The 23371-nt window shown below is 42.9% G+C and overlaps 1 protein-coding gene across 3 annotated transcripts; it reads left to right on the top strand.

Moving 5' to 3' along the window:
- Positions 1 to 126: 126 nt before the first annotated feature.
- On the top strand, positions 127 to 22530 carry KNL1 (kinetochore scaffold 1). Of its 3 annotated transcripts, none has more exons than XM_042035640.1 (26): positions 127 to 450; positions 2053 to 2107; positions 2959 to 2998; positions 3231 to 3290; positions 3485 to 3546; positions 3978 to 4033; positions 4380 to 4419; positions 4910 to 4947; positions 5276 to 5328; positions 8300 to 12574; positions 12958 to 13078; positions 13192 to 13259; positions 13385 to 13483; positions 14506 to 14621; positions 14850 to 14940; positions 15425 to 15541; positions 16397 to 16484; positions 16880 to 16948; positions 17304 to 17343; positions 17452 to 17553; positions 18039 to 18139; positions 18414 to 18482; positions 18616 to 18725; positions 19249 to 19367; positions 21125 to 21247; positions 21354 to 22530. In XM_042035640.1, the coding sequence occupies exons 1-26, from the start codon at positions 228 to 230 to the stop codon at positions 21457 to 21459; spliced, it is 6441 nt and encodes a 2146-aa protein (XP_041891574.1). In that variant the 5' UTR covers positions 127 to 227; the 3' UTR covers positions 21460 to 22530. The 3 variants fall into 3 exon arrangements, with proteins under 3 accessions (XP_041891574.1, XP_041891573.1, XP_041891575.1); XM_042035639.1 differs by having other exon boundaries at positions 12934 to 13078; XM_042035641.1 differs by lacking the exon at positions 127 to 450 and adding an exon at positions 600 to 695 and having other exon boundaries at positions 12934 to 13078.
- The last annotated feature ends 841 nt before the right edge of the window (positions 22531 to 23371 follow it).

The following is a 23371-nucleotide window of genomic DNA, read 5'->3' as shown; positions in this document are numbered from 1 at the left end:
ACAGCGACTGTTGTTTCGCCGGTCCTGTAAGGAAGGGCGGCCATCGCCCCTGCAATCTCCTCCCGCCCGCCGCTCCCGTGCGCGGCGGCGCCGGTTACGCGGCCCTGCACGGGCACAGTGCGGAGCGAAGCCGCCGTACCAGGACCGCGCACCCCGCGGCGCCCGTGCAGCACGGCGCCATCCCCATCACCGAGGCTCCGGGCGTGCGCGCCGCGGGAGGCACCGAAATGGCAGCAGCACAGCGATCCGTGGAGGCCGCCATGTTGTACGACACAAGAGGGCGCCATGTTGTACGGAGCTGGGGGCAGCCATCCCCGTACGGCGCCAATGTGTCGTCACGGGCGCGGGGCGGGCGGTTGGATTTGAACGGGGCGGCGGCGACCGGGGAGCGGGAACCGGGACCGGGGACCCGGAAACCGGGATTCGGGAGCGGGGGTCCCCAAGCGGGAGGTAAGAGCGGCCGAGGGGCCCGGCGAGCGCAGGAAGCGGGGCGGGAGCGGCGGCGGCCGTTGCCAGGGGCCGGGGCGGGTGCTGCGGGGAAGGAGCGCGGGAGAAGGCGGGGGGAGAAGGTCGGCGCTGCCCCGGGAGCGGCCTCGGGATGGGCTGGATGGAAGGAGGGCTGAGGCGGTGCCACCTGCGGTGGGCGCGGAGCGTGTGGGGAACCCCCCGATAAGGGCGGCGCGGATCGATCCGAGGTAATTAACGTCTGGGGAACGTGTTAATGTGGTGTAATTAACGATAGAGGTGATTAATGTGGAGTTGGTGATTGATAAGTGATTGGCGCCTGGGCTGTGTGGGCGGCAAAGCGAGGGCGCGGGGACAAAAAGAGACGGAAAAAGAGACTATATGGGCTCATCCTAATGGGGAAAAGGTCGAGGAGGGGCGGGATGGGCGGCAGGAATGGTTTGAAGGGTTATGGAATGATTCTCGTGTAAAAAGGCGGGGGTCTTCATTAGCACAGCGACTCAGCTCGCCGCTCGTCCCTCAAGGATTGTAGAGGAATTTCAAGCAGGATTAAAGAACAGTTGAGGAAGGTGGTTGGGAAGTGAATTTCCCAATTTAATATCCCCAATAGCAGAGTGGTTAAGGCTTTTATAGCCCCAGGCTTATCTCCCCCAGCGATCTTCCCTGTCTCTCCCTTCTTTGTGTGTTCAATCTGACTGAAAGTGGGTTTAGATGGGGTATTGGGAAGAAATTGTTCCCTCTGTTAGGAAAATTAATTCACAACGCCAGAGTTTGTGTCCAAAAAGGAGACAGAGGGGTCCTGCAGCTTTAGTCATGAATTAAGGGAGAGACTATGAGACTAATCTCCAAATTGCTGGAGAACGCAGCCTCCTTTTTATCCTAATTTCCCTCTCCCCATTGGCTGAGGTACTTGAGAGGTACAGACTTTGCAAATCTCCTAATAGAGACCCTCTTCTAATGTGCACGGCCCTGTCCCCTCTTTTTCTTTGTATCTTAGTTCTCTAAGTCCAGGAATTTAGCAGGGCCTTGGATAAGCAACAGTTTGTGTCAATAAGTAACATTCTCCTGTTGCTTAACTCACCTGTCAGTCCCTGGCTTAGGGAGACTCACAGTTTGTAAAAACACATTCCTCTTACTCCTTTCAGGAGGGTTTTAAGAAAATTGAGCCAGGCTCTTCTGGCTGTATCTAGAGAAGGGACAAGAAACAGCAGGCACAAGCTGAAATTCAGTTGAGAGGGAAAATGTCTTGTATGTGTCAGAGCTAACATTGTCTTGGATAAGGTTTGATCTCATTTATCTCCCAGCATTTACCAGAATCTTAACTTTAAATAAAAGGTCAATTAACCAGTAATACTTAAACTGTTAGCACAGCTGTTTTCCAATATACAATAGGAAATACATGTCAAATGTGAATATAACAGGAGAACATGGACTTGAGAGGCCTGTGTACTTCAGAGCATTTCTGTGACTAGAGAAGGATGGATAGCAAAAAACACAGCATCAAAAGCTAATAGCCAGGTGTGGGTTTATGCAGTTTTCCTACTGAGGTTCATTAATGGTTTTGAATTTTGGTGCTGTATTCTATAGGAAAAGCACATCCTTCAGCAATGGACAAGATTTACACCGACTCTAACATGGAAAGGTGAGTTGGAACCCTCTGAAAATTTTACTGTGGTATAAATGTTGCCCTTTAGAGGCAAAACTTTTCTTAGTGCACTTCAACATCCCTTGAATGAAGTGTGTTTTCCATTGTGAAGAAGACCTGGGAGTTCCTTTGGTGTTTGGTGAGGGGATTTCATAGTGATGGAGTGTCAGGAGATGAACTGACCATGGACTGGGGGGGCAATCTGCTGAGTTTTCCAAAGCTTATTCTGGGAACCAGTGCTGAAATGATCAATCTGTTACAAGTACTTGTTTATTTAATTCCACACTTGTAAAAATAGCAGAGAAATCAATTTATTAACCTCAAAACCATGGCAGAACCGTTCAGGAAACACACCTTGGTGCAATTTTGTGACCTCATACTGACGCCTGGAAATAGAACACAAATTTTTCCAGACAATATAATGATAATATAAAAGCAAACCTTCAGTTGAAAGCCTTCAGGTACCCAATATGGTGAAAAATAGTGCCCCAGATTAGATCCTTACAATTGATAAGATTGGACAATTAGAGTATCTGGCCAATATTGTCCAACTAGAGGAGTGGTTGGTTAGGTAATGTCCCACCCTGGGTTCTGCCCTCCTACCCTACCTTTTTTATGCCTGTGGTTACGTGGTGCCAAATAAAATGTCCTTGGAGAAGTAACAGGCAAGACATAACAAAATTTTAGGAATGTGTCAATAAGCACCTGTTCACTGTGGGAAGAAAGGTGGGAAAGTACTAGAAGTTACACCGAGGCACTTAACAGTCTACAAAGCTACAAATACATGAAGATTACCTGAAAGCTAAAGACTTCAGGCATCAATACCTGTTTCTCTTTTTCCCCTGCAGTGATAACACAGAGCACATCAGAGGGAAGCGCCTGTCCTCCGTGAGTAACTTACAGCATTCCTCGAAATAAAACTGTGTGAGGGGCAAAAGAAGCCATGGGAAGCTCAAAGAGGAACTTGCTTTCTCTTGGGAATTGCAGAAAAGCATTCTAAAAGAGCCTGTTAGACTGAGAGGATTGACTAGGGCACTGCTGGCTCTTAGAAACTCTCTCCAGCCAAGAAACCAGCTCTTGGAGCTGCAGCTGATATCTCAGCTGTTGTGTTTTCTTTCAGATTTTAAAGGCTCCACGAAATCCTCTGGATGATCTGGGAAATGGGAATGAAATGACCCAGGTAGGTCTCCCAAGCCCTTTCCTACCAATGCTCCCCAGTGCTTTGCTGATTAAACTGTGTCACTGGAATAAGGCAGGTGGTTTTAGTGCAGCATTTTTGATAATAATATTGAAACACCACTTTTGTTCGGTTTTGTGTTTCTTGGAGACCTGTGCCTGTCGTGGGTAGCAACCTGTTGTGTTCTTTATTGGCAGGACATCCACGTAGAGAGACGCAGGAGGAGCTCGCGCAGGGTCAGCTTCGCCAACACCATCAAGTGAGGGAGCTGAAGGGTGCACACCTACGTCCCTTCCTTAGCCATAAAATGCAGGGAATCATCCCTCCCCCTAAAACTGTCCTCACTGGGTAATCACAAATGACTGCAAGCAGCAGCAAGATTGTTATATCGAGTTGGCTTGAACCCTGAGAGCCATTGTTCATTTTCTCTTCCCAGCTGAAGAAAAGCACAGTTCAGTGAAATTAATACAGTTGGGAATTTTTGTTTTCCATTCAGTTTCCATTCATACATCTTAAGTGTCGTAATGGCATCCTCTCCCTGAAAAATACAATTGGGTCCAGAACACTTCTGGCTTTTGTTATCTCGTTTCAGGACATGTAGAAAAGATTGAAATTAGTCCTGATTTTTTTTTTTTAATTTGCTTTTAGAGATGGTTTTGTGTTTTCAAAAACTGGTGTTTTTGTTCTTAGCTGCAGAGTCTTCCAGCGAGATCTTAAGAACAGCATGTCAGAGACAGAAAATACAGGTAGAACTCCTTTTTCTTTTCCTGACAGGGTTCCCAGATTCCCCAGACTATTAGCAACAAGATTTTAGCTTGAATTTAAGAAATCAGAAGTTTTCTGGTTGGGGAAGGAACAACATGGTCAGCTCTTTATCCTGGGCTGGCTGAAAACCCCTTAGCCACAGAGTTTTTGCTGTGAGAAGACACATCAAGAGTGAGAACTTCAGAACATTCTTTTCTGGGCAGTTCACTCTTGTCTCAATGTTTTATTGAATCAGAATCGTGTGGGTTGGGCAAAACCTTTAAGATAATCAAGTACAAACGTGATTATGCTTCTCACACTGTAATTTTGTTATTTTCTTATTTTTAGGGTGTTCAGCAGATGAGAAGGATGATACCTTGACTAATCAGTAAGTATCATGTCTGATAGATATTTGTTATTATTCAATGTTTATTACCAACCTTTTTTCTCAGAAAAAGATAAAGCATTAGTCTGGCCTCAAAGTTCTTGTAGATAAAACACAATGATGGGATCTGTAAAATTAAAATGACTTGGTGGTAAAATAACAGACTTTATATGTGAGAAGGGAATTTCATTGAACCATAGATTCTATGAAAAATAAGGAATTAATCTTTTCTTGTCATTGAAGAATTATAATGCCCCTGTATGTTAAACAGTGGTTTGTGGCAGAACAGTTAATTTCATGGGAAAAATAAGATTGTGACTCAAGTTAGAATATATTGAAGACAAATAAGCAGCATCTGGTGTCTGCTGCCCAGACCCACATGAGTTCTGCCACAGAATTCTGCACAACAAAATTCTCTGCCTCTTCAGTTTATTGATCAAGGCTTCTCTTTGAAAACCTTTAACAAACTGTTTCTCAAACCCACATTTTGTAGGAATGAAGACCCTGGGGCTGTTCCATGTGAGATCACTGGTGAGTCTGGAAACAGATTTAATAACAAAACTACTCTGTTTATTTAAAGCTGCTGATTGTGTTTGAGTAATTTTAACATGCCTGGAGCAATCTCCCTGCCTTGGGAGAGCTCTCTCTGGATGGGCTTTGTCCCATGAAGTTGTTTACAAGGATCCTGTTATGGAAGTCTGGGTGGCTCTTCGAGGTGCTGAAGGGAGTAATGAAAATATTTTTCAGGATGTATTTGGATTTAGTTGTATTTATTTATTCAGTGCATTGATCTTCAGCTCTGTGGACAAAAAAATAAGCAAATAGCACAAAAACTGGAGTATTCCCTTTCTTTCCACAGGGGTGAACACTTTGCTTCATGCCCCCATCCAGGCCTTGGGGCAGCAGACTGAGGTATGTGAAGGCTTTTAGTTTTTTGGTGCTAAAAATACCAGTGTCCAAAATAGATCACAAGAATTTGTGTAGTAAAGATTAAAAATGTTAAGTGCCTAAAAAATAAGCCTTTGTATTCACATAAAATTCTTCTGAAAGTGAGTATCTGTTTTGAAGTGTTTCCTAATCTGATAGGCATTAGACTGCAACATAAATAACTCTTGCTTCTGAAATTCCTCTGTAACTTCTCAGTAATGAACTAGTTCCTCCATTCTTCTCTTCTTTGCAAGCCTTCATGAGCCCCACTTTCTTTACTAATATCATATAAGTTTTTAAGGCAAGTATAATAATCACGATTATTAATATGATCACAGTTATACTTTGCAAAGGTGAGGCCAGCTAACCAGTCAGAGAGAATCCAAATTCTTTAAATATTTCATTGAACTAGTTACTTCCTAATTCTGCCCTTAATTCTATGCTAGATGCAGCAACCAATTCTTATCTCATCTGATAATCTAATTTAGCAGTCACGTTTGGAATGTGCACACAACTAGGATTGTTGTTTAAATTCAAATAACCACATAAACCATGTTTATGTAATAGGTCTAAAGCTAATCTGTTTTGTAAGGTCCCACACATTATGGAAGTTACATTCTGTAATTTGTCAAAATCTTACACTAACTTTAAGACTACATTTTCCTTCCCAGAAATTAATGTAGTTTCTATTATTACTATGAACATGTAATTATTTATCATTTTCATCTAGATCTAATAAATGATATTTCCCTAGAAGATCATATCCTATCCTAAAACAATAGGATTTGCATATATACATGAAAACTCCACGGTGTGGGTCAGAGTCTTGTCTGTGCTGTGTTTCACGTGTGGTTGCTGGTTTGACCCACATGTGATGAACTCAGGGTTCAAGTCCTTCCACTTTGAGTGCAGTATAGGTCACCAGGGAGATTTGATATGGTCCCTTCCACTTCTCCTGGATTGGGTTCTGATGCACACTGTATTTCTTGGTTGGAAAGGATATACAGGCCATTCTAGTCCCAATGATTTGTTGGTAACAATGTACCTTTTAAAACTTACAAGAGTTAATTTTAATGCTTCACAGGATATTGGGTTTGCTTTACCAGTCTGGTTTCAGGTTTGAGAGTAATCCTCACTGGTTTGGCAATCTCTGATCATCCAGGTGTCTCAGTTGCCCTGAGGGTTACAGGGTTACAGCATTCTCTGCCTCCTCTAAGATTTCTTCCAACTATTCTGATTCCTGTAGCATAAAAATCTTTGCTTTAAAGGCTTGTGATTCTGGTGTTTGAATTTGTATTTCCCCATCCTGTGAAGTTATTTGAACATCCAGTTCTCCCAATAAATCTCTCCCCAACAAGGGGATTGGGCATTCAGGCATATATACAAATTGGTGTTTTCCCCACTGGTTTATTAATTTAAATAGTAATAGTTGTAAAAAAGGGCCTCTTCTCGTTTCTCCCTGTCGCACCCGCAATGCTTACAGGTTCTGAGCTAAGTTTTCCTTTTTGTGTATTCAGTGCTGAATAAGTTGTTCCTGTATCAATTAAAAAATTTACCTTTTCATTCCCAGTAATAATGTAACCAGGGCTCAGGTGAGGATGATACCCCTGGTTCCTTCAGGGGGGTTTTTCATTTTCATTTGAGGTCTTGAGCCTGATGGCTTGAAGAGCCTGGTTTAGGTTCTTTGATTTCCCCTGACCTGGGGACACTCCGTTTTCCAATGTCCCCTTCCTTTGCAAATTGCTAAATACACTTCAGCTACCAACTATCACAGCACAAACTGCTAAATCCATTTCAGCCACTAAATATCACAGTACAATTGGCCAGATATACTTCAGCCACTAATTAATGCAAATTACTAAAGTACTTCTTTAGTCACCAATTATTATAATAATTAACCAATTGCTTCTGAGTGAGGGGGGTCCTGAGTCCTAATTATGGTTTCAAATACTTTAGCAACTCTGTCCAGGTCTTCCTTATAAACTCCTGCCACGTTTCTCCGTGACATCAAATCCACTATTAAAAACAGGGTTACTGGACCATAATTTCCAACCACCTGCTGGAGGGGAGCCATCAGAACTTCCCTGGCATCTCCCCCAACATCTCCTTGCTGCCTTTTAGTGCAGCCTGCAATTGGGCCAAAATCCTCCAATCCCCTAAAATGTTCTTTCTGTTGCAGTTCACTTTCCCAAGACTTCCTTGTGTGTCTATCCCTATTCCCCAGGGATTCATCATTCACCCTCCCCTTATTCTTTGCCACAGAGCAACCATCAGCTCTAAATCATCCTCCTCTTCTTCTCGCCTGCACTTTAAGCCCCTCTGTCCTGTGCTGCCACACAAAACAACACCTCTTTCAACCCTTTGCCTTTCTTTTCCTTTTCAAGTGTATAAGGAGCTTCATCCCACTTACTTTCCCTTCTGCAAAACAACATTAACTGCAATATGATATTATACTGTAATATGATGGATATACTGTATCCATCCTTGGGCCACTTCTCTTGATCTTCCAGCGTGTAAAGTGGCCATCACTGATTACAAACTTTTATAAGTTTTCCACGTGTGAGGGGATCACCCCCAATTTGTGGTCGAAATAGAAGGTGGAAATCATGTTGTAGAGAAATAGAAAATACTGATCCGTAAGTCTCAGTAATTGGTCTGTGCTTGCTAAGATGTGGCTAGATGGGAAGTATGAGATGAGACACGTTGTTTCATTAAAAGCCATTTAAATACTATACATTTGAATAATTCAGTCATTGTCCTGTCCTTAAATATGTTACTGCTTATCAGGGAGGCCTGAAATCAACAGGTTGGGTTTTTTTAAAAAAAATTTATAGAGCTAAAACCTTAGGACTTTACATTAGTCAACATTAGTTGACTTCTGTTTTGAATAGAACAAAGCATTGGTCATTTGTTTTAAGTGTCAGTTGCTGAATTCTCCTTTTTTGTTGCTTTTCAGTGGCATGACGTGGACCACACTGCTCCAAGGACGGACAGACAGGACACCACCCTCCCCTTCTCAGAGGAGAACGAGATGGAGATGACAGCCAGTCATACAGCCATGATCTCACGGAACCTCAGAGCCCCCCAGCCTGACAGAACCGAGAAAATAGACCTCACCTCCTTCCTGGCCAAGTTAAACTCCAGCCAGGGGAAGGCAGAAAGCAGCAAGGAATTGAGTTTGCTCTCTGACCCCACAAACCATCTGGGCCCATCTTTGGAACAGAAGGAAGAGGCCACTACTGTGAAAAAAATAGATTTCAATGAATTTCTGCTGAGACTGAAGTCAAACAATCCTGCTGAGGCACCTGACAAGGAGAATGTTTGCTGTGTCCCTTCCCAAGGCTCAGGAAACATGGCACGACTGTCCGGGGAGTTTGACTATTCCCGTGAGCCGCTGGACACCTGCAATGTGACAAAAGTGTTTCGAGGCCGAGAAGGTGGGATGGAGATGACAAAATGTGAGGCAGCTGATGTTAGAATTCCATTCCCTGGCATTGGTGAGGCTCCACCAGAGCAGTGGGAGTGTGCGGATGTCACCGAGGTGTTTGCAGACAAGGGCATGGACGTGACAACCAGTCACACTGCCAAAGTGTCCTTCGCCCTCTCCACGGTCCGGAACCAAAGTCTCGACTTCCAAAAGGATTTCCCACCCACAGAGTTGGATAATTCTGTGTTAAGGAGAGCATCTAATCAGGACTTCAATGTTCAGCAGGAGTTTTGTGCAGACAGAAGAACAGCAAATGCTGAAGACAGAGGAGACCCCCCAGTGCTGCGAGTTGGGAAACAGGAGGCCAGGGCAGTGTCTACCATCCAGGGATCTGTTTCGTCTGAGACCGACTTCCGAGGGCACAAAACTGTTGTGTTTTCCGAGTGTGATGACATGGGAATGACTGGGAATTACAGAGACATCATCTGTAAGGCCAGCACCACAGAAAAGGACAGTTCATGCCATAAAACCTGTGAAAAGCCAGTGAGTACCAACCCTCCGCTCACAGGGAGCAGATCACCGGCGTGTGGGGACATCCCAAGGGGTCTGGCACCTAGAGATAATCCTGCTGCTGGGCCCTATAAAACCAGTGCACTTGAACTGCCTTCAGCCTCATGTGGACACATGGAAAACATGTCCCAAGCTCGTGGTCCTGCTGCAGCTAGCACTGGGTTTGGCCCATATACGCATTTGGGGGCTTGCGGTGTTTTGAAGAGCGGGTTTGATCCCTCTGCAAACCCCCAGCTTGTTTTTTCAGGTGAGAAGACAGTAATAATCGCAGGAGAAGACATGGACTTGGTTAAAACTTGTGTTAAGGGCGGTGGAAAGAATGTTGATAATGAACATCCCACTGCAGTGTTCACCTCTGTCACCTGCAAACCTCATTTCCTGGGTAACAGATCCACACCTTCCAATGTAACTGAGATGGAAGAAATGGAAATAACAAGATGCCACACTGTTGTCTTTGATGGTCAAAGCAGTGGGATAACAGCAGAACCGAAACAAATGCCCTGTAAAATCATTCCAAGAAAGAACCAGAGCAAAAATGTCACTGAGGGTGACATATTTGTGTATTCTGTAGATATGGACAAGGAAAATGTTGAAGTGAGGAGTATTGATGGGAATAATAAATGGAGCCAGGCTATGGAAAGGAATGCTCAAGATCTTCGGACGATAGTGGTTGATAAGAAACTTGGAAAAACCAACTTCCAGGCAAGTGGTCTGAGTTCCTGTGCCAAGAGCATGTGTTTGTTACAAGAGCAAAACAGAGGAGTCCATGAGAATGTTGTCACTAACACCAGTGCATCCCTGTCTTTGCAAAGCCGAGAAGTTGTGGTATCACAGCCTCTGGAAGAAGACCTTCCAAGCGTCTCAGATTTCTGCACAAATAATGCAACAGGCGTGTTTTTGGGTGATCAAAGCATGGACATAACCAAAGCTCATCCTGCTGCCTTTGAGATTGCTCCTAGTAACAGTGAACAAGAATTCATGGATTATAATCAGAACAATGCATCCACGCATGTGCAAAACCAGCCCTTCCCATTTTCCAGTCACCGTGGTGTGGATATCGTGAGTCAAACTCCAGCAATGGAATGTGGGGACTTGAAAATGAACACCAGTAAGCAAAGTGTTACTGCTTTGGCTCCAAGTGGTTCATTTACTTTCAGTAACAATCCTGCTCCCTCTGGAATGAGAGGAAATGAACAGTTTGGGACAGTAATAGGAATAAATGCAGACAGCCAAAACTCAGAGAGGCAAGAGAAACCCCAGCCTGTGAGGGCAGTAAGCAAAGTATTGCCAACCCGAGGAGACTCTGACAGACATTTTTCCATGGGTAAAACAGTTTCTTCAAGAGAGGATTTAAAAACTCCTCCCTCAGCTCATGTGCTGCTCCGGAGGGGTGCAGAAGAGCCAGTGTGGGCCAGGACATCTGAGGCACCTAAGGGAAGTTCCCAGTTGTCTTTGTTAGGAGAAAAGTCTGTTGTGTTTCCCCACGGTGAAAACATGGACATGACTGGCAGGTGTGTGGTGATGGTTCCAGATTACAGCATCAACATTGTTCTGTCACAAAACAAAGCAGCACCTGGATGCTTTGGTCAAGATGGAAATGAAACAATGTTCTTAGAAAAAGGGGCCACAGCAACAACGCCAGCGGAGCGGGGTGGGCAGGAGGCTGCTGCAGGTGGCAGCACCATCAGTTTTGCTCTGGCTCAGGATGTGGAGATCACCACAATTCACACGGCACAGCACAGACAGCCCATCCCAGCCATTCCTGCTGACAAAACCATTGTGTTTGCCCACGACCAGGAGGACATGGACATCACTGCATCCCACACTGTCGCTGTCAGTAAGAACATCTGTGGATTTGAGGCCCAGCAGGTGCCCCACACAAACACCCAGCAGCCACCACAGCACATGCACAGTGGGTTGGTGCCCTGCAGAGGTGACATGGACTCCTCACAATATGCCACAAAACCTGAGGATAAGCCCAGCATTCCCTCTTCTGCTTTACCAGCCTCAGCATTTCCTAGTGAGAAAGGAGCTACCCAGGTCCCCAGTGGCACAACACCACATTCAGTTTATTCTGTCTCCCTTCAAGAAAGTACTGTGGATGTGGGGGCACCCCGGGATCATGGCCTTCCCACGGATAATTCTGTCTCTGTAAGCAGGGAGCAGGATCTCACATCACCAGAAAAACTGCAGTCAAAGAGAATATCTTTCAAGTTCCCAAGTAAGGGCCCTGTGGATCACAGGGAAGAAAGTGGCAGTTTGGGATCCTGTGTTGCCTTTCCCATGCAGGGATCAGATCCTTGGAAGGGTCATCCATATACCGCTAGTACTCAGAGAAACCAGCTAGTGGAACAGGATTCATCTCAGTGTGGAGATTCAGATTTGGGCTTGGCTGGAGCAAAACCTGTTCCAGCTGCTAACAAGGAATCCAAGAAAAATGAGGAGCTGTCAGCTGAAGAGGAAGTGCCTCCAAAAGACTTTCAAATAACCTCTGAACAAACTAGGCAACCTTTGGTCAGTGATAGTCCAAGGGATCAGACTTATCCCACTCTTCCACCAGCAGTTTCAGGTATTTTAGATATTTGTTCAAAACTGAAAGATCTGAGAAGGAAATCTCTTTCCGTTTCCAAAACTGTTTCTTCTGACCAGTTGCCCAGTTCCTCAGCTCAGCCAGAGGGTACTGTGAGGTTGGCAGAAAACACTGTCAGTGAAGCAAATAACTTCTTTGATACCAAAAAACAGGAGAACACAGGTCTGGAATCTGGAGCTGATCCCATAGAAATAGTGCCTAAGGATGAATATCCAGGGATAAGTATCCCTCTGGGTATATTCCAGCCTAAATTACCAAACAAGAGAAATCGTGTTTCCAGTGCAGAAGACATAAATACAAAATCAGACAGAGCAGAAGCCCCAGTTCCAGCAAACAGCAGTGAAACCCCAGGTAACAAGTCCAGCAGGCAGAACTTCAGCCCTTTTCAGTTCATAGCAGAAGAATTTCTCCCTGTGTGCCTGGAGGAAATGGATTCCAATGAATCTGTCAGCTCTGAACTCATGGAAAATGCTTGGGATAATAAAAATAAAAAACAAATCCCCCACTCTGAAAAGGGTCCATCTGAAGAGACAAAAACTTGCAACACAAAAAGAGCTTTGGGACCAACTGAGGAGGATCTTCAAAGCCCCAAGAAGGCCAAGAGGGATGAACATGTGGATGCTGGGGCCTCTCAAGACTTGGAGGTGAGCCTGGTCCCTCACTGTAAGGATACAGGGAGCACTACCAGGGCTTAAGTTTTGGGGGGGGTGTAAGTGGATCTGTTAGTAGGTTTTCTTGTTTTTCATAACCACCAGTTTGCTGTCACTCTCCTGTGTCATTCCCTGTGGTTTTCATTGTTTTGCCAAGTTACAAGAATCAGGTTGATGTGTGCAACATTCCTGTACCAGGCAAAACAGGCAGAATGAGGGATTTGCCAATTTTAAACTTCTCTGCATAGTATCCCTTTAGTCCTTTCAAGGAACAGCTACAATAAACCACTGATCCAGTTAGGTTGTTTCATATAACTATATTGATTTATTTTTTTAAATTTTGTTCATATTAGGTGACTTTTGATGTTGTCCCTCAGGACCAAGCAGAAGTTGAGGAAGGTGGAGAACCTCCAAATCTCTCAGCTAAAAGCCCCGCGTGTCCTCACGCCAGCACCAGCAGCTCCCTGGATTCTGTGAAGGCTGACACAGAGTTAACACGTAAGAGACCATTTGTGATAAGAGTCCCAAACCTTGTGTTCTTTGCCCTGTAAGATTGTTATTAACTCCACCAACATCCCCCCCCACACACACTTTCTATTTTGTTTTCCCAGTCCAGCGCAGCAGTCAGGTGGAGTCCCAGCTTCTCACAGACAGCATTTGTGAAGAAAATTTATGGGAGGTATGGACACAGCTGGACGACAGCAACTTCTTGTCCTAACAGAAAAAAAATCCTGTGTGCATACACCACTGAGCATTCAGTCTTGAAAAATGGACTTACCTGTATGTTTTTCCTCAAATGTACAGAAATTTCAGAGTGGTGCTATCACGGTTGGGGAGTTTTTTACCCTTCTTCAAGTCCATGTTGTGATTCAGAAGCCCCGGCGCAGCCAGCTTCCAGCCAGTGTGAGTGGAACAATATAACTGACCTTAAATAATACTCCTTTGTTGTTTTGGGTTTTAATTTTTAGCAACTCAAACATCTTTAAATGAAAACTGGAACAGATTTCTATCTCCTCACCAAATACCATATATTCAGGATTTCAGGGTTACTGTTCTTGGATAAATATGCTAATTCTTGCTTTTTTAACTTGTTTTAAGGACAATCAATTTGGAAGTAAGAATTAGAAGCTCAGTCTGATCTTTCCACTTTATCTTCTCGCTGTGTCCATCAGCCACTACTGCCTGCAGCTACTCTGCACTCCTCCTGCCTGTTCTAGTCTCTCCTTTGGAAATGCTTCACCATGACATTGCTGCTCTTTATTTCCTCACCTGAAGGAAGGGGAAGAATTAAAGAACAGAAGTCTGACTTCTAAATCCCTTCCATTTTTATTTGAAATGCTCTCCCAGCTTAGCTGCAGTTTACTTTACAAATTTATTCATACTGAGTTGTCTCTAAATAGTCATCAGGCTTAGTAATGCTGCTACTGTGCACTAGTGACTGGTAAAAAACTGCCACCGCCCCCACAAAAGCCCCTGAAAACTCTCTCTGAAGGAGTGGAAGTAATTGATGTCAGTTATTTACGAGCTTTACTATACAGGAAGCTTTCTGAAATACCTCCCCTCATATTTATTTGAGGAATAAAGCTCCATAAGGCTTCCCTAAGACTTGGGAGCTTGATTCTGAATTAAGGATAACTTTGAATTAAGCATTGTTTTATTGGGGAGCACTCTTGTTGCCTGCATAACACACACATGTTTTCAAGTCTTCATCTAAAAGGGAGTGAACCTCTTTCAGTAATACTTAATTTCATTTTTTTGAGCCCTAATGATGAGGCACATATCCCAAAAGGAAGCCTGTGCTCCGGCGTGAGGAAACACAAGGTGTGAAAGCAGAATTGAATTGATTGGAAGTTACTATTTCTGAAAAATATGGATTTTTTTTTTTTTCCTTTTTCTTCCTACTTTTCCCTGTGTTTTTTTCCCAGTGTGCAGTCAGTGCACCTCCTACTGCAGAAGATCTCATCTACAGCCAGTACGTTCACCGGCCCAAGCTGCGGATTTATGAGGAGGATTGCCAGGACCTGTCTCGGAAAACAGTGGAGTGAGTGGTTTTCCAGTCACACAGTTTATCAGTAATTCATTTTTTCAGCTCTGGGTGCATGGAAATGGCCTGAAGAAAGTTAATACATTACATATAGGAAAAGTAAAAATATAGTTAGTAGTTTATTACGGATTTAGAAATGAGTTGTACAAATATCAACGTGCTGCTTTATGTGGTCAATGCAATTGTAACAAGACTTTCAACTTTTTTTTTTTCTCCATATTTCAGGTTAAAACCACATGTGAGTGTCCTTGATCAGCCCCTGGTGAACGTGATCAGGAGTTTGTGGGAAGTAATGAGAACCTGCACTGATGAAGAGGTAATGCTGTATGGAGATAATATATGTAATGAAGAAGTGAGGATAATTTATTTAATACACATCAAATAAGAACCAGAATAGTCACAAAATAACAGCAGGTGAAACAAGGCAAAATATTTTCTCAGTGGTAAACTGCTGAGAACTTCCAGCATGTCAGGAGAATGCAAGGAAATATGTCCTTTGAAATATATTAAAGGGGAAAGAAATGACCCACAGTTACTGCATATAAAACCCAGAAAATTAATAAAAGCATCCCACAAGAATTGAGAAGGTGGATCAAGAGATTTTGGTTTCTGCTTTTTGAATGTCAAGAATAAAGATCTACTCCTTGAAAATAAAGAGTCAAAATTGATTGGAGACACAGTATTTTTCATAATTCATCGTTAGTTTGGCATAGGATATCACTGAGGTTGGGTGGTGAGCTAGAGTCAGGAAGGATTATATTTCCATTCACTTTCTCTTCTGTATTTCCCATTCATCACAGCTGAGTAAGTTTGGCGCAGAACTGAACAAGATGAAATCCTGTTTCACCAAGGAGGCTAAAATCTTGTCTCATAATGAGAAGGAGACATTGTACAGGAAACTGCTGCAGAGTGCTGAGGTAAGGAGCCACAGGGCTGCAGGCATTTGCATTTAAAAAGTCACTTCTACCACATTTCTTGTCTTTAAATGTGTAGGAGCTTAATGATTTTAAGTGTGTACTCTCATGGAAGTTTCTTTCTTATAAATACATTTCCCTTTTATTTGTATGCAAATGCAACACTGGGACAGTGACTGATAGTGACTTTCTTGCAGTCACACTGTAGGAACCTTCTGCCTAAGAGTTTTGGTGATTAACAGTGAAAAATGGGAGTATTAAAGGAAACACCATCAAAAATTAGCTCTGTATACTGCAGCAATGCCAGTGTTAGTAAGTAGGTAAGTAGTATTAGCAAGTATTTAGGAAGAAATTCTTCCCTGAGAGGTGCTGAGGCCCTGGCACAGGTTGCCCAGAGCAGCTGTGGCTGCCCCTGGATCCCTGGAAGTGTCCAAGGCCAGGTTGGATGGGGCTTGGAGCAAGCTGGGATAGTGGAAGATGTCCCTGCTCGTGGCAGGGCATTGGAATTGGATGATCTTTGAAGTCCTTTTCAACCCAAACCATTCAGGGCTTCTCTGATAAGTGACAAGGAAGTGCACAAGTAATGCATTGACAGGGATCAAAGATGTGTATTTATAAAAGCTCTAGGGATTTATTTATTTCCATGTCTTATCCCTCACTAGGGAGATTCAGTGAGCATTCAGTAATTTCTTATTATGGGCTACTGCCCCACTGTTTGTCAGTTGCCTCTTCCCTCTAATGACAGATTTCACTAGCTGCTTTAATTAATTAGCAAGCAAAGAGCCCCGTGGTGATCCCAGAAGAAAATTCAGGTTTTAAAATAATATCACTGACTCAATTACAATTTTCCCATCTTAGGAACAATACAGAAAGCTCCAGTCAAGAATAGAAAAGGTGGATGACCAGACAAAGGAGGTAGAGAACTCCATGGTTGCTCTGGAATCAGGTGTGTGTTTCCAAACAGGTGACCAATATGCTGCTTTCTCTTTTTTCTGCAGAGCTGCTGTTTAAAAGGTCAGTTCAGGATTCTGTGTGGTTGTTTGATACAAGCTGCAGTCAGAACTTGGCATTACTATGTAATGATGCTCTGTAGTTTCAGTTCTTTATCTCCAATGCCTTAAGCAGAAATCAAATTGCACAGTAGCAGCTCTAAAGCAGTGCAATAAAACGAGTTTTGCTAGTTCATATCACTTTTTGAGGTTTTTGGTAGATACTTTTCCATATTTTTGTATATTTTTTTTAGTTAACTTCGAAGTGTTGAGATTTCTAGAGCCCACAAACCAACAAAATTAAGTATTGAATCTGGGAGTTCTGCACAGGCCTGACACTTCTTTCCCACAGATTCTTTTTGGGATGAAGAGGAAGCCACCTGCAGTGCTGGAATGGCAAGAGGGCAGAATGTACAGAAAGGTAATGGAACCAGCTGAATGCACTTTTTGTCTGGTGTTTTAGAATGTGGAGAGGGTGATACTCAACCCCCACCCTGAGGGATTTAGACACTGCTGCTCTTTCCTGCATTGCACATAGCTAATTACATAGGGGTTAAAGAATGAAAAGGACTGGTTTTTCCCTGGAAAAAGGGAATTTAGAACTTGCTACCTGAAGAGTGTGTGCTGGCTGTCATATTCAGTACTTTAATTGTCCAATAATTATAACCTTTAACTTGGTAGGAACAGTGAGCGCACAGCAAATTAGGGCTTCCAAATTAGGGCTACTCTTTTCTCTCATTCTTTTCCTTTTCTTTCCTTTTTTCTCTTTGCTTTAGAATTGCAAAGCATCACAGCCCAAGAAGAGGAACTTCTGAGGTAAGATGTCAAAGAGGATTTAAGAATCAGGTGCACTCTCCGTTTTTAGAGGGTTGGTCTGTTTTTAACCACTGTACCACATCCCATGGGATTGGTTTATCCTTGCAGAGAACTGTCAGAGATGGATGCTGAGGATGAGCGTGATTTGGCTGAGATGGAGGAGCTCAAGAAGACTGAAAGGGTCTGCCTGGAAATCCTGAAGAAATATGAGTAAGGAAAACACCTCCAGGTTTTAATTTTTAGTAGCTATTTCTGGGGCCTCATATGTACATGAATGTGTTTGGGTTTGGTTTTCCTTGTTACTTGATGTGGGAGATCTTGGGATGCCCATCTCCTTGCAGCCTAAGGTAGGCAATAAAGCCTTGGAGAACTTCCATGTGTGAGGCAGTTATTCCATTAGCAGCTTTGCAGTGGTACTCTGTGTTCAGGGTTTCTACATCCAACTCTTCTTCAACCCCAAAATTGACATTTATATAAAATTTATAGTAATATGCTTGCATTCCCAACAGATTCTTATATTCTGTTAGAATATAAGCCTCTGTTTGGCATTGGAAAATTTCATTGGTGTATGATGTGGTAAGAGCTGCAAGTGCATTTAATACTCTCATGTTTGTCCCTCACAAAGTTGTTTTGAATTGATTGGTTGGTTGGTTGAAACCTGGGGTGATGGTGGGGTTTTTTTTTCCCTGTTTCAGCTTCACTGAGTGGGAGTTGATGGAATGGAGTGAGCAGCAAGCTGTCTTTAATTTTCTTTATGATTCTGTGACACTCACAGTTGTGTTTGGACCCCCAGCAGGTGAGTCACAAAATGGGTAGATTTGTGTTTTATGAATTTGAAATGTTAGAGAATAGAAACTATTAAAATATCCATATTTTTAAAGATTTGCTGAAGGGAAATAGTAAATAGAAAATATACTACAGTGTGTAAGCTGAGAGAGGTAGCTTTGAATATGTTTTTCATATGAAAATTCAGAAATGTATGTAATGCATGGCTGTTTCTGAAGATGAAGAGCTGTAACTCCAGAACTAAGCATGGAAATAACTGGGGGTTTTTTAACTTTCTTTCTCAGATGGTGAGTTTTTCGCTGCACGTCCTTCCAGAAGCATCATTAGCCTGGACTTTGAATCCTTCCTGGATGGTGAGATTTTTGAGTAGTGTGAAAGTAGCAGCCCTGCTAATCTGTTGTTGGGAAGACTCGAAATGTGTGCTTTATCTTCTAATGCTTTATGGAATGGCTTTTCAAAGATTTCTGGTTTTCTTTTGTGTTGCAGAGGAACAAGCTCCACCCTCCTCGTGTTTAGTCCAAAGACTCCTCTTCCAGTTTATTGAAAGTCGGGGAAGCTGGCAGGAAAAGTGTCCCACACTGCACTACTTGCCCCAGGTAACATTCCAGGGAAACTCTGAAGACTCTGAAACAAACCCAATTATTATTTTCTGCCACAGAGAAAATAGAGCTGAGCTGAGAACCAAAGTACCTTAATGAAAGCTTCAGGAATGCAACCCAAAATCTGCTTCAGGAATATTCTGAGGTATCAGGGGAAATACCTGTCTCTGAAGGCAGGAGTCCTAAAAGGTGGAGTTTATTAAAAAAAACTTTTTTTTCCCCCGGGAAAAAAAAAAATTGAGCTCAAGGCCATTCTGCCTCCTAAAGAATGTAGGTTTAAATTGCCAAGGCAAACTTCTGTGTTCCTGGGTGACTGTGGACCTGTTGGCAAAGCTGAAAGGACAAATTTAAAGCAAAAAATGTACATTTGTTATACTTGTACAATTTCATTTTTCCATCCAAACTGAGGTAGCAGTTAAAACATTTCTATTTTTTTGTACTTTCTAGGATGAGCTGTGTGTTCAAGCATCACGTGGTCACCCCTTGAGTGCTGATGTTGCTTTTCTGATTGCCCCCCCAGGCTCTCTTTGACATCTCCTTGGTGGTGAATCGCTGCAAGATCTTGGGAGAGGAGTTGGAATTTCTGGAGAGGTGGGGTGCAAAATTCCATCTCCTGGAGACAGATGTCAAAAACACTGAGTGAGTAAATTTAGATAATTTAGTGGTGGGATTGTTGGGGTGTCCTGTGCAGGGCCAGGAGCTGGACTTTGATGATCCTTGTGGGTCCCTTCTGACTCGGGATGTTCTGTGATTCTATAAGATGGAGTGCACAGTAGCCTTAAGAGGGAGTTTCTAGATAATCAGAAGCAAAACACTGAAGTAGTTTCAATTTGGTTTTCTTAAAAGCTTTGGTTTACTTAAAAGCTATTTTTAAAAACAATTTCTTTTCATACAATTGCACTGTAGTGTCCCAGTACATGGAAATTAAGCTGTTCATGGGTTCCTCGATTTTATGACTATTAGACAACTTCTCCTTCCTTGCTGTTTTCCTGCTCAACTTGCCTTTCTTAAATATTTAGGCCAAATTGTAGCAATGCAAAGGAAACAGCCAAGAGTTTACCTGTAGCTTAGGGCTTTGTTTCCTTTAATCTTGCGTTTGCCTCAGTGTAGGAACCCAGAGTGCCGAGAATATTTCTCTGCCTGTTTTTAAGGGTTCTTACTCCCCTGAGCAACACTGTTTTAGTCTCCAACCTTGGAAAAAATTACCAACAATCAGACAAGAACTAGAAAATACAGTGGTGTGAATTAGGGGATAGACTACTATGTAAGATTGTCACAGGGTGAAAAATTTAGAGGTTTTGGGCTTCTCTTTGTAGTAAATAGGCAAGAGTAAAAAATACCAAAATGGAGGATTGTTGTTGTTCTCTAAACCTTCTTCTCCTTCTTCTACTACTCCATGTTCTGCAGTAAAAGTAATTTGGGATGATTGGATAGAGAATTCCGCACTTCCTGCCCGTGTTACTGAATAATTGGTAGGAAAGTGAAAATAATGTATGTTTTTAGTAACTATTGGTTAAAATATCTTTAAAAGGCTGTGTAAATCTTGATAGAGAGACTTCACTCCTGCTTTCTGTGCTCTATGCTGTACCTGGGTCACGCTAGTGGCTCTGTTCCTCTGATAAGGCTTAATAAACAACTCTCTGGAAGCATTGAAAATCAAGGAAAAGTCTCGGTTTATCTTTGAAACTCCTTGCAAGGACTTTCAGCAAATTCTCTCCCATCAGGAGGGATTTGATTTATGGCACAGTTCAGTGTCACCTCAGCCAAGCAGAATCAGTCACGGAAGGAGGGGTGCACTGAAACTGAAGTTTACTTTCTTTACTTTCCATTTTCCATTGCTACTTCCCAATTTTTTGGCATGTCCCAGTGGTACAAGACAAATACAATTTCACCTCATCCTTCCATTATTGATGCATATCTTTAATTAAGAAGTGCCCAATTATTAATTTGCTCTGCCCTCCTTGGTGCTGTTCCAGAGGTTATTCTAATTTTGTAGTTCCCTTTGCAAGAGTGCCAAAAGTGCCATGGAACTGGAGGCAAATAAGTCCTACTTAAAACATTAGGAAACCTTAACTACCTGGGAATGTTTTATGGTAACTAGAAAACATATTTTTAATCTCTATTCTCCCATAATTTCTGGATGGTTCTGTGAATTACGTGTGCATTAACTTTTTCTGTGGGAGAAGTTGGGGGTTTGCTTTCCAAAGTGTTGATAAAGTGTGAAGGATCTTTTTTATCTTATTCCTGAAGTTCCTGTGGGTCTGTGCTGGATCTCTTTAAAAGTTACTGCGCTTGTTGCATCAGTGACATCGTGTATTTCTGCTCCTGGCACTAATTCCAAGGTGGAAGCAGCTCATTTGACTGTTTTGCATGGATCTTTGTGTTTATTTCCACAGGGTGAAGCTTGTGTTCTCCTCTTCCGTGGCTTTTGCAAAGTTTGAGTTGTCTCTGGCTCTCTCTCATGACTACCCATCTGCTGCACTTCCCTTCAGTGTCCAAACCCACATTGGGAATATCGGGTGAGCTGACAAAGCACCGCTGCATGTGACTCCGTTCTGAATTAGGGATGGGGGATTGAACCCTCGGGATCCTCTCCAACACATGTGATAATTTTATCTTCCCCAGGGAGAAGGAAATTGCTGCTGTTCTCTTCAGTGTTCCAGTTGGTCACCACTATCTGCAGAGAATTGTCTTCTCGATCCATCAGAATCTGCTCCAGGGAGCCAGATGATCCACTGGATCCACGGGCAGGACTGAAGCAGTCAGAATGGGTAGTCTGTGAATTTAGTCTTATGAGAATTCCAGCTGTGTCTCCCTGCAATGGGAATGCTGTTACCCACTCAGCTCTAGTATTCCTGCCTATTTAGTATCCTTGTGGCTTACACCAAGTAGAATGCTTGGTGTAGGCCACAAGTTTTACAAAAGCAGGGGTGTCTGAAGAGGAGGAGAAGGAAATTCCTACGTCCTTTGTAAGTTCAAGGTGTTCTCTCAGTCACTGGTGGTCATTCCTGGCCCAGATAGTCATGATTGGATAGTCATTCTTAGCATGGATATTCTTCTGCCATAGCCCATTGATTTTGTCCTGGGGTCATTTACAGAGCTCTTGGACGAAGCAATGATGAGTGTTCTCTAAATTATTGCAACTGGAATTTACTTTCACTGACATTATTTCACTACCACATGCAATTTAACAGATCCCACCACCTCTGGTGTTTATCCATTGCCTGGGACCCCTCCCAGGCCAGACACTATATCCCTGCATCTGATTAATTAACCAGTTAACCTGTAGCAATTAACCCGGTCACTAAAGTCAGAAATATTTTTGGAATTAAGGCTAAAAATCCCTGTGCTTGCCCACAGGCTCCGGGATGCAACAGCCTCAAAGCCGTCACTGTGATTCTCTGGCTGAAGTTAGTTCTGACACTCATTGTCTTAGTCCAGCACTATCTCTGGGTGCTGGGACACTGTCCCAGTTTGGAATGCCGTGGAATTTTAGCAAGGAGACTGAACTCCTAAAACCTGGGAGTGTCTGTGAGCTCTAGCTTCGTTTTGTGTATATTTTGTGTATTATGTGGGTCTTGCTGTTGGAACTGATCTCACCCTGACCAAGCCAAAGCACCAACTTTGGCTCAGCTCTCAGTTCTGCAGCTGCAAATCTTGGTACCCTGTAAAATATGTTGAATTTAAAAATGTTTTCCTGTATTTTAGTGTTTATATATTTTGTCTTTTTACGAAGTTTGCTTCTGTATGAAAAGTGGAAGTTTAATAAAGATTGGATTTATCGCTCTTCCTGCTTCAAAGGGAGATTATGGGCTGCTCTATTTAAACTGGTGATTTAGCACTGAAAATTCAGTGCTAAATTCAATTCAAAATATTGGAATAATTATGTTAAATACTTGGGAAGGCTTTTCACAGTATGATTTTTTTTTTCCCCTTGCCTTTCCTAGTGCTAGTTTTCTATGTCCTGGCTTTTCACGAGAATTTATTGTATTTTAATTTGGAAGATAGCACCCAAATCATTCTCAGCTTAGGTCCTATACTTGGAATTTTGAATTTCCCCAGCCCATTCTCCATGCATTAGTAACTAGCAGAGAGTGCTGCCGCAGTTCTCCAGGAGCATTATCCACCTCTTTTTTTGGTTTTTTTGGGCTGGTTTTCTTTCAGTGTATTTTACACACTAAAGCATCAATAACTATAAAGACTCAAGTGAGTTTTTGGCGGAGTTTATTATATTGCTCTGACCATTGAATCAAAGTAGCGGGTGAAGCCACACATTTGTAGTAGGAAAATTATTCCATTCTCCAACTGTAAAAAATCATGGAAAACTTCACTTCCATGTGCCAAGAATCAGCGGCTCCAATCTGCGCCCAGCAACGCCTCAAGGCAAAGGGATTCCGTCAAAGTCAAGGGATGGGGCTTCCTCTGTGGAATCGAAACCTCTGCTCCAGATGTGTCTTGATCTCCAGCTGCTTGTTCCTGGGTGCTGGCCGAGGAATTGCGCGGGCCGCTGGATTTACGGGGGCAACAGGGTTTTGGGCTTCAAAAGGGAAAAGAAAAAAAAGAGAAAATAAGTGAGGGAAAACAAGGGAAAATAATGGAAAGGAGAGAGAAGCAAAAGGAAAAGAGTGGGGAAAGAGAAGGAA

Source organism: Corvus kubaryi, unplaced genomic scaffold (genome assembly GCF_017639235.1).
Source record: "Corvus kubaryi isolate FWS band 111438036 unplaced genomic scaffold, C.kubaryi_AGA036_p1.0 37384, whole genome shotgun sequence".
Classification (NCBI taxonomy): domain Eukaryota; kingdom Metazoa; phylum Chordata; class Aves; order Passeriformes; family Corvidae; genus Corvus; species Corvus kubaryi.
Note: the sequence above shows the minus strand (reverse complement) of the source record. Positions and strands in the feature narration are given on the sequence as shown.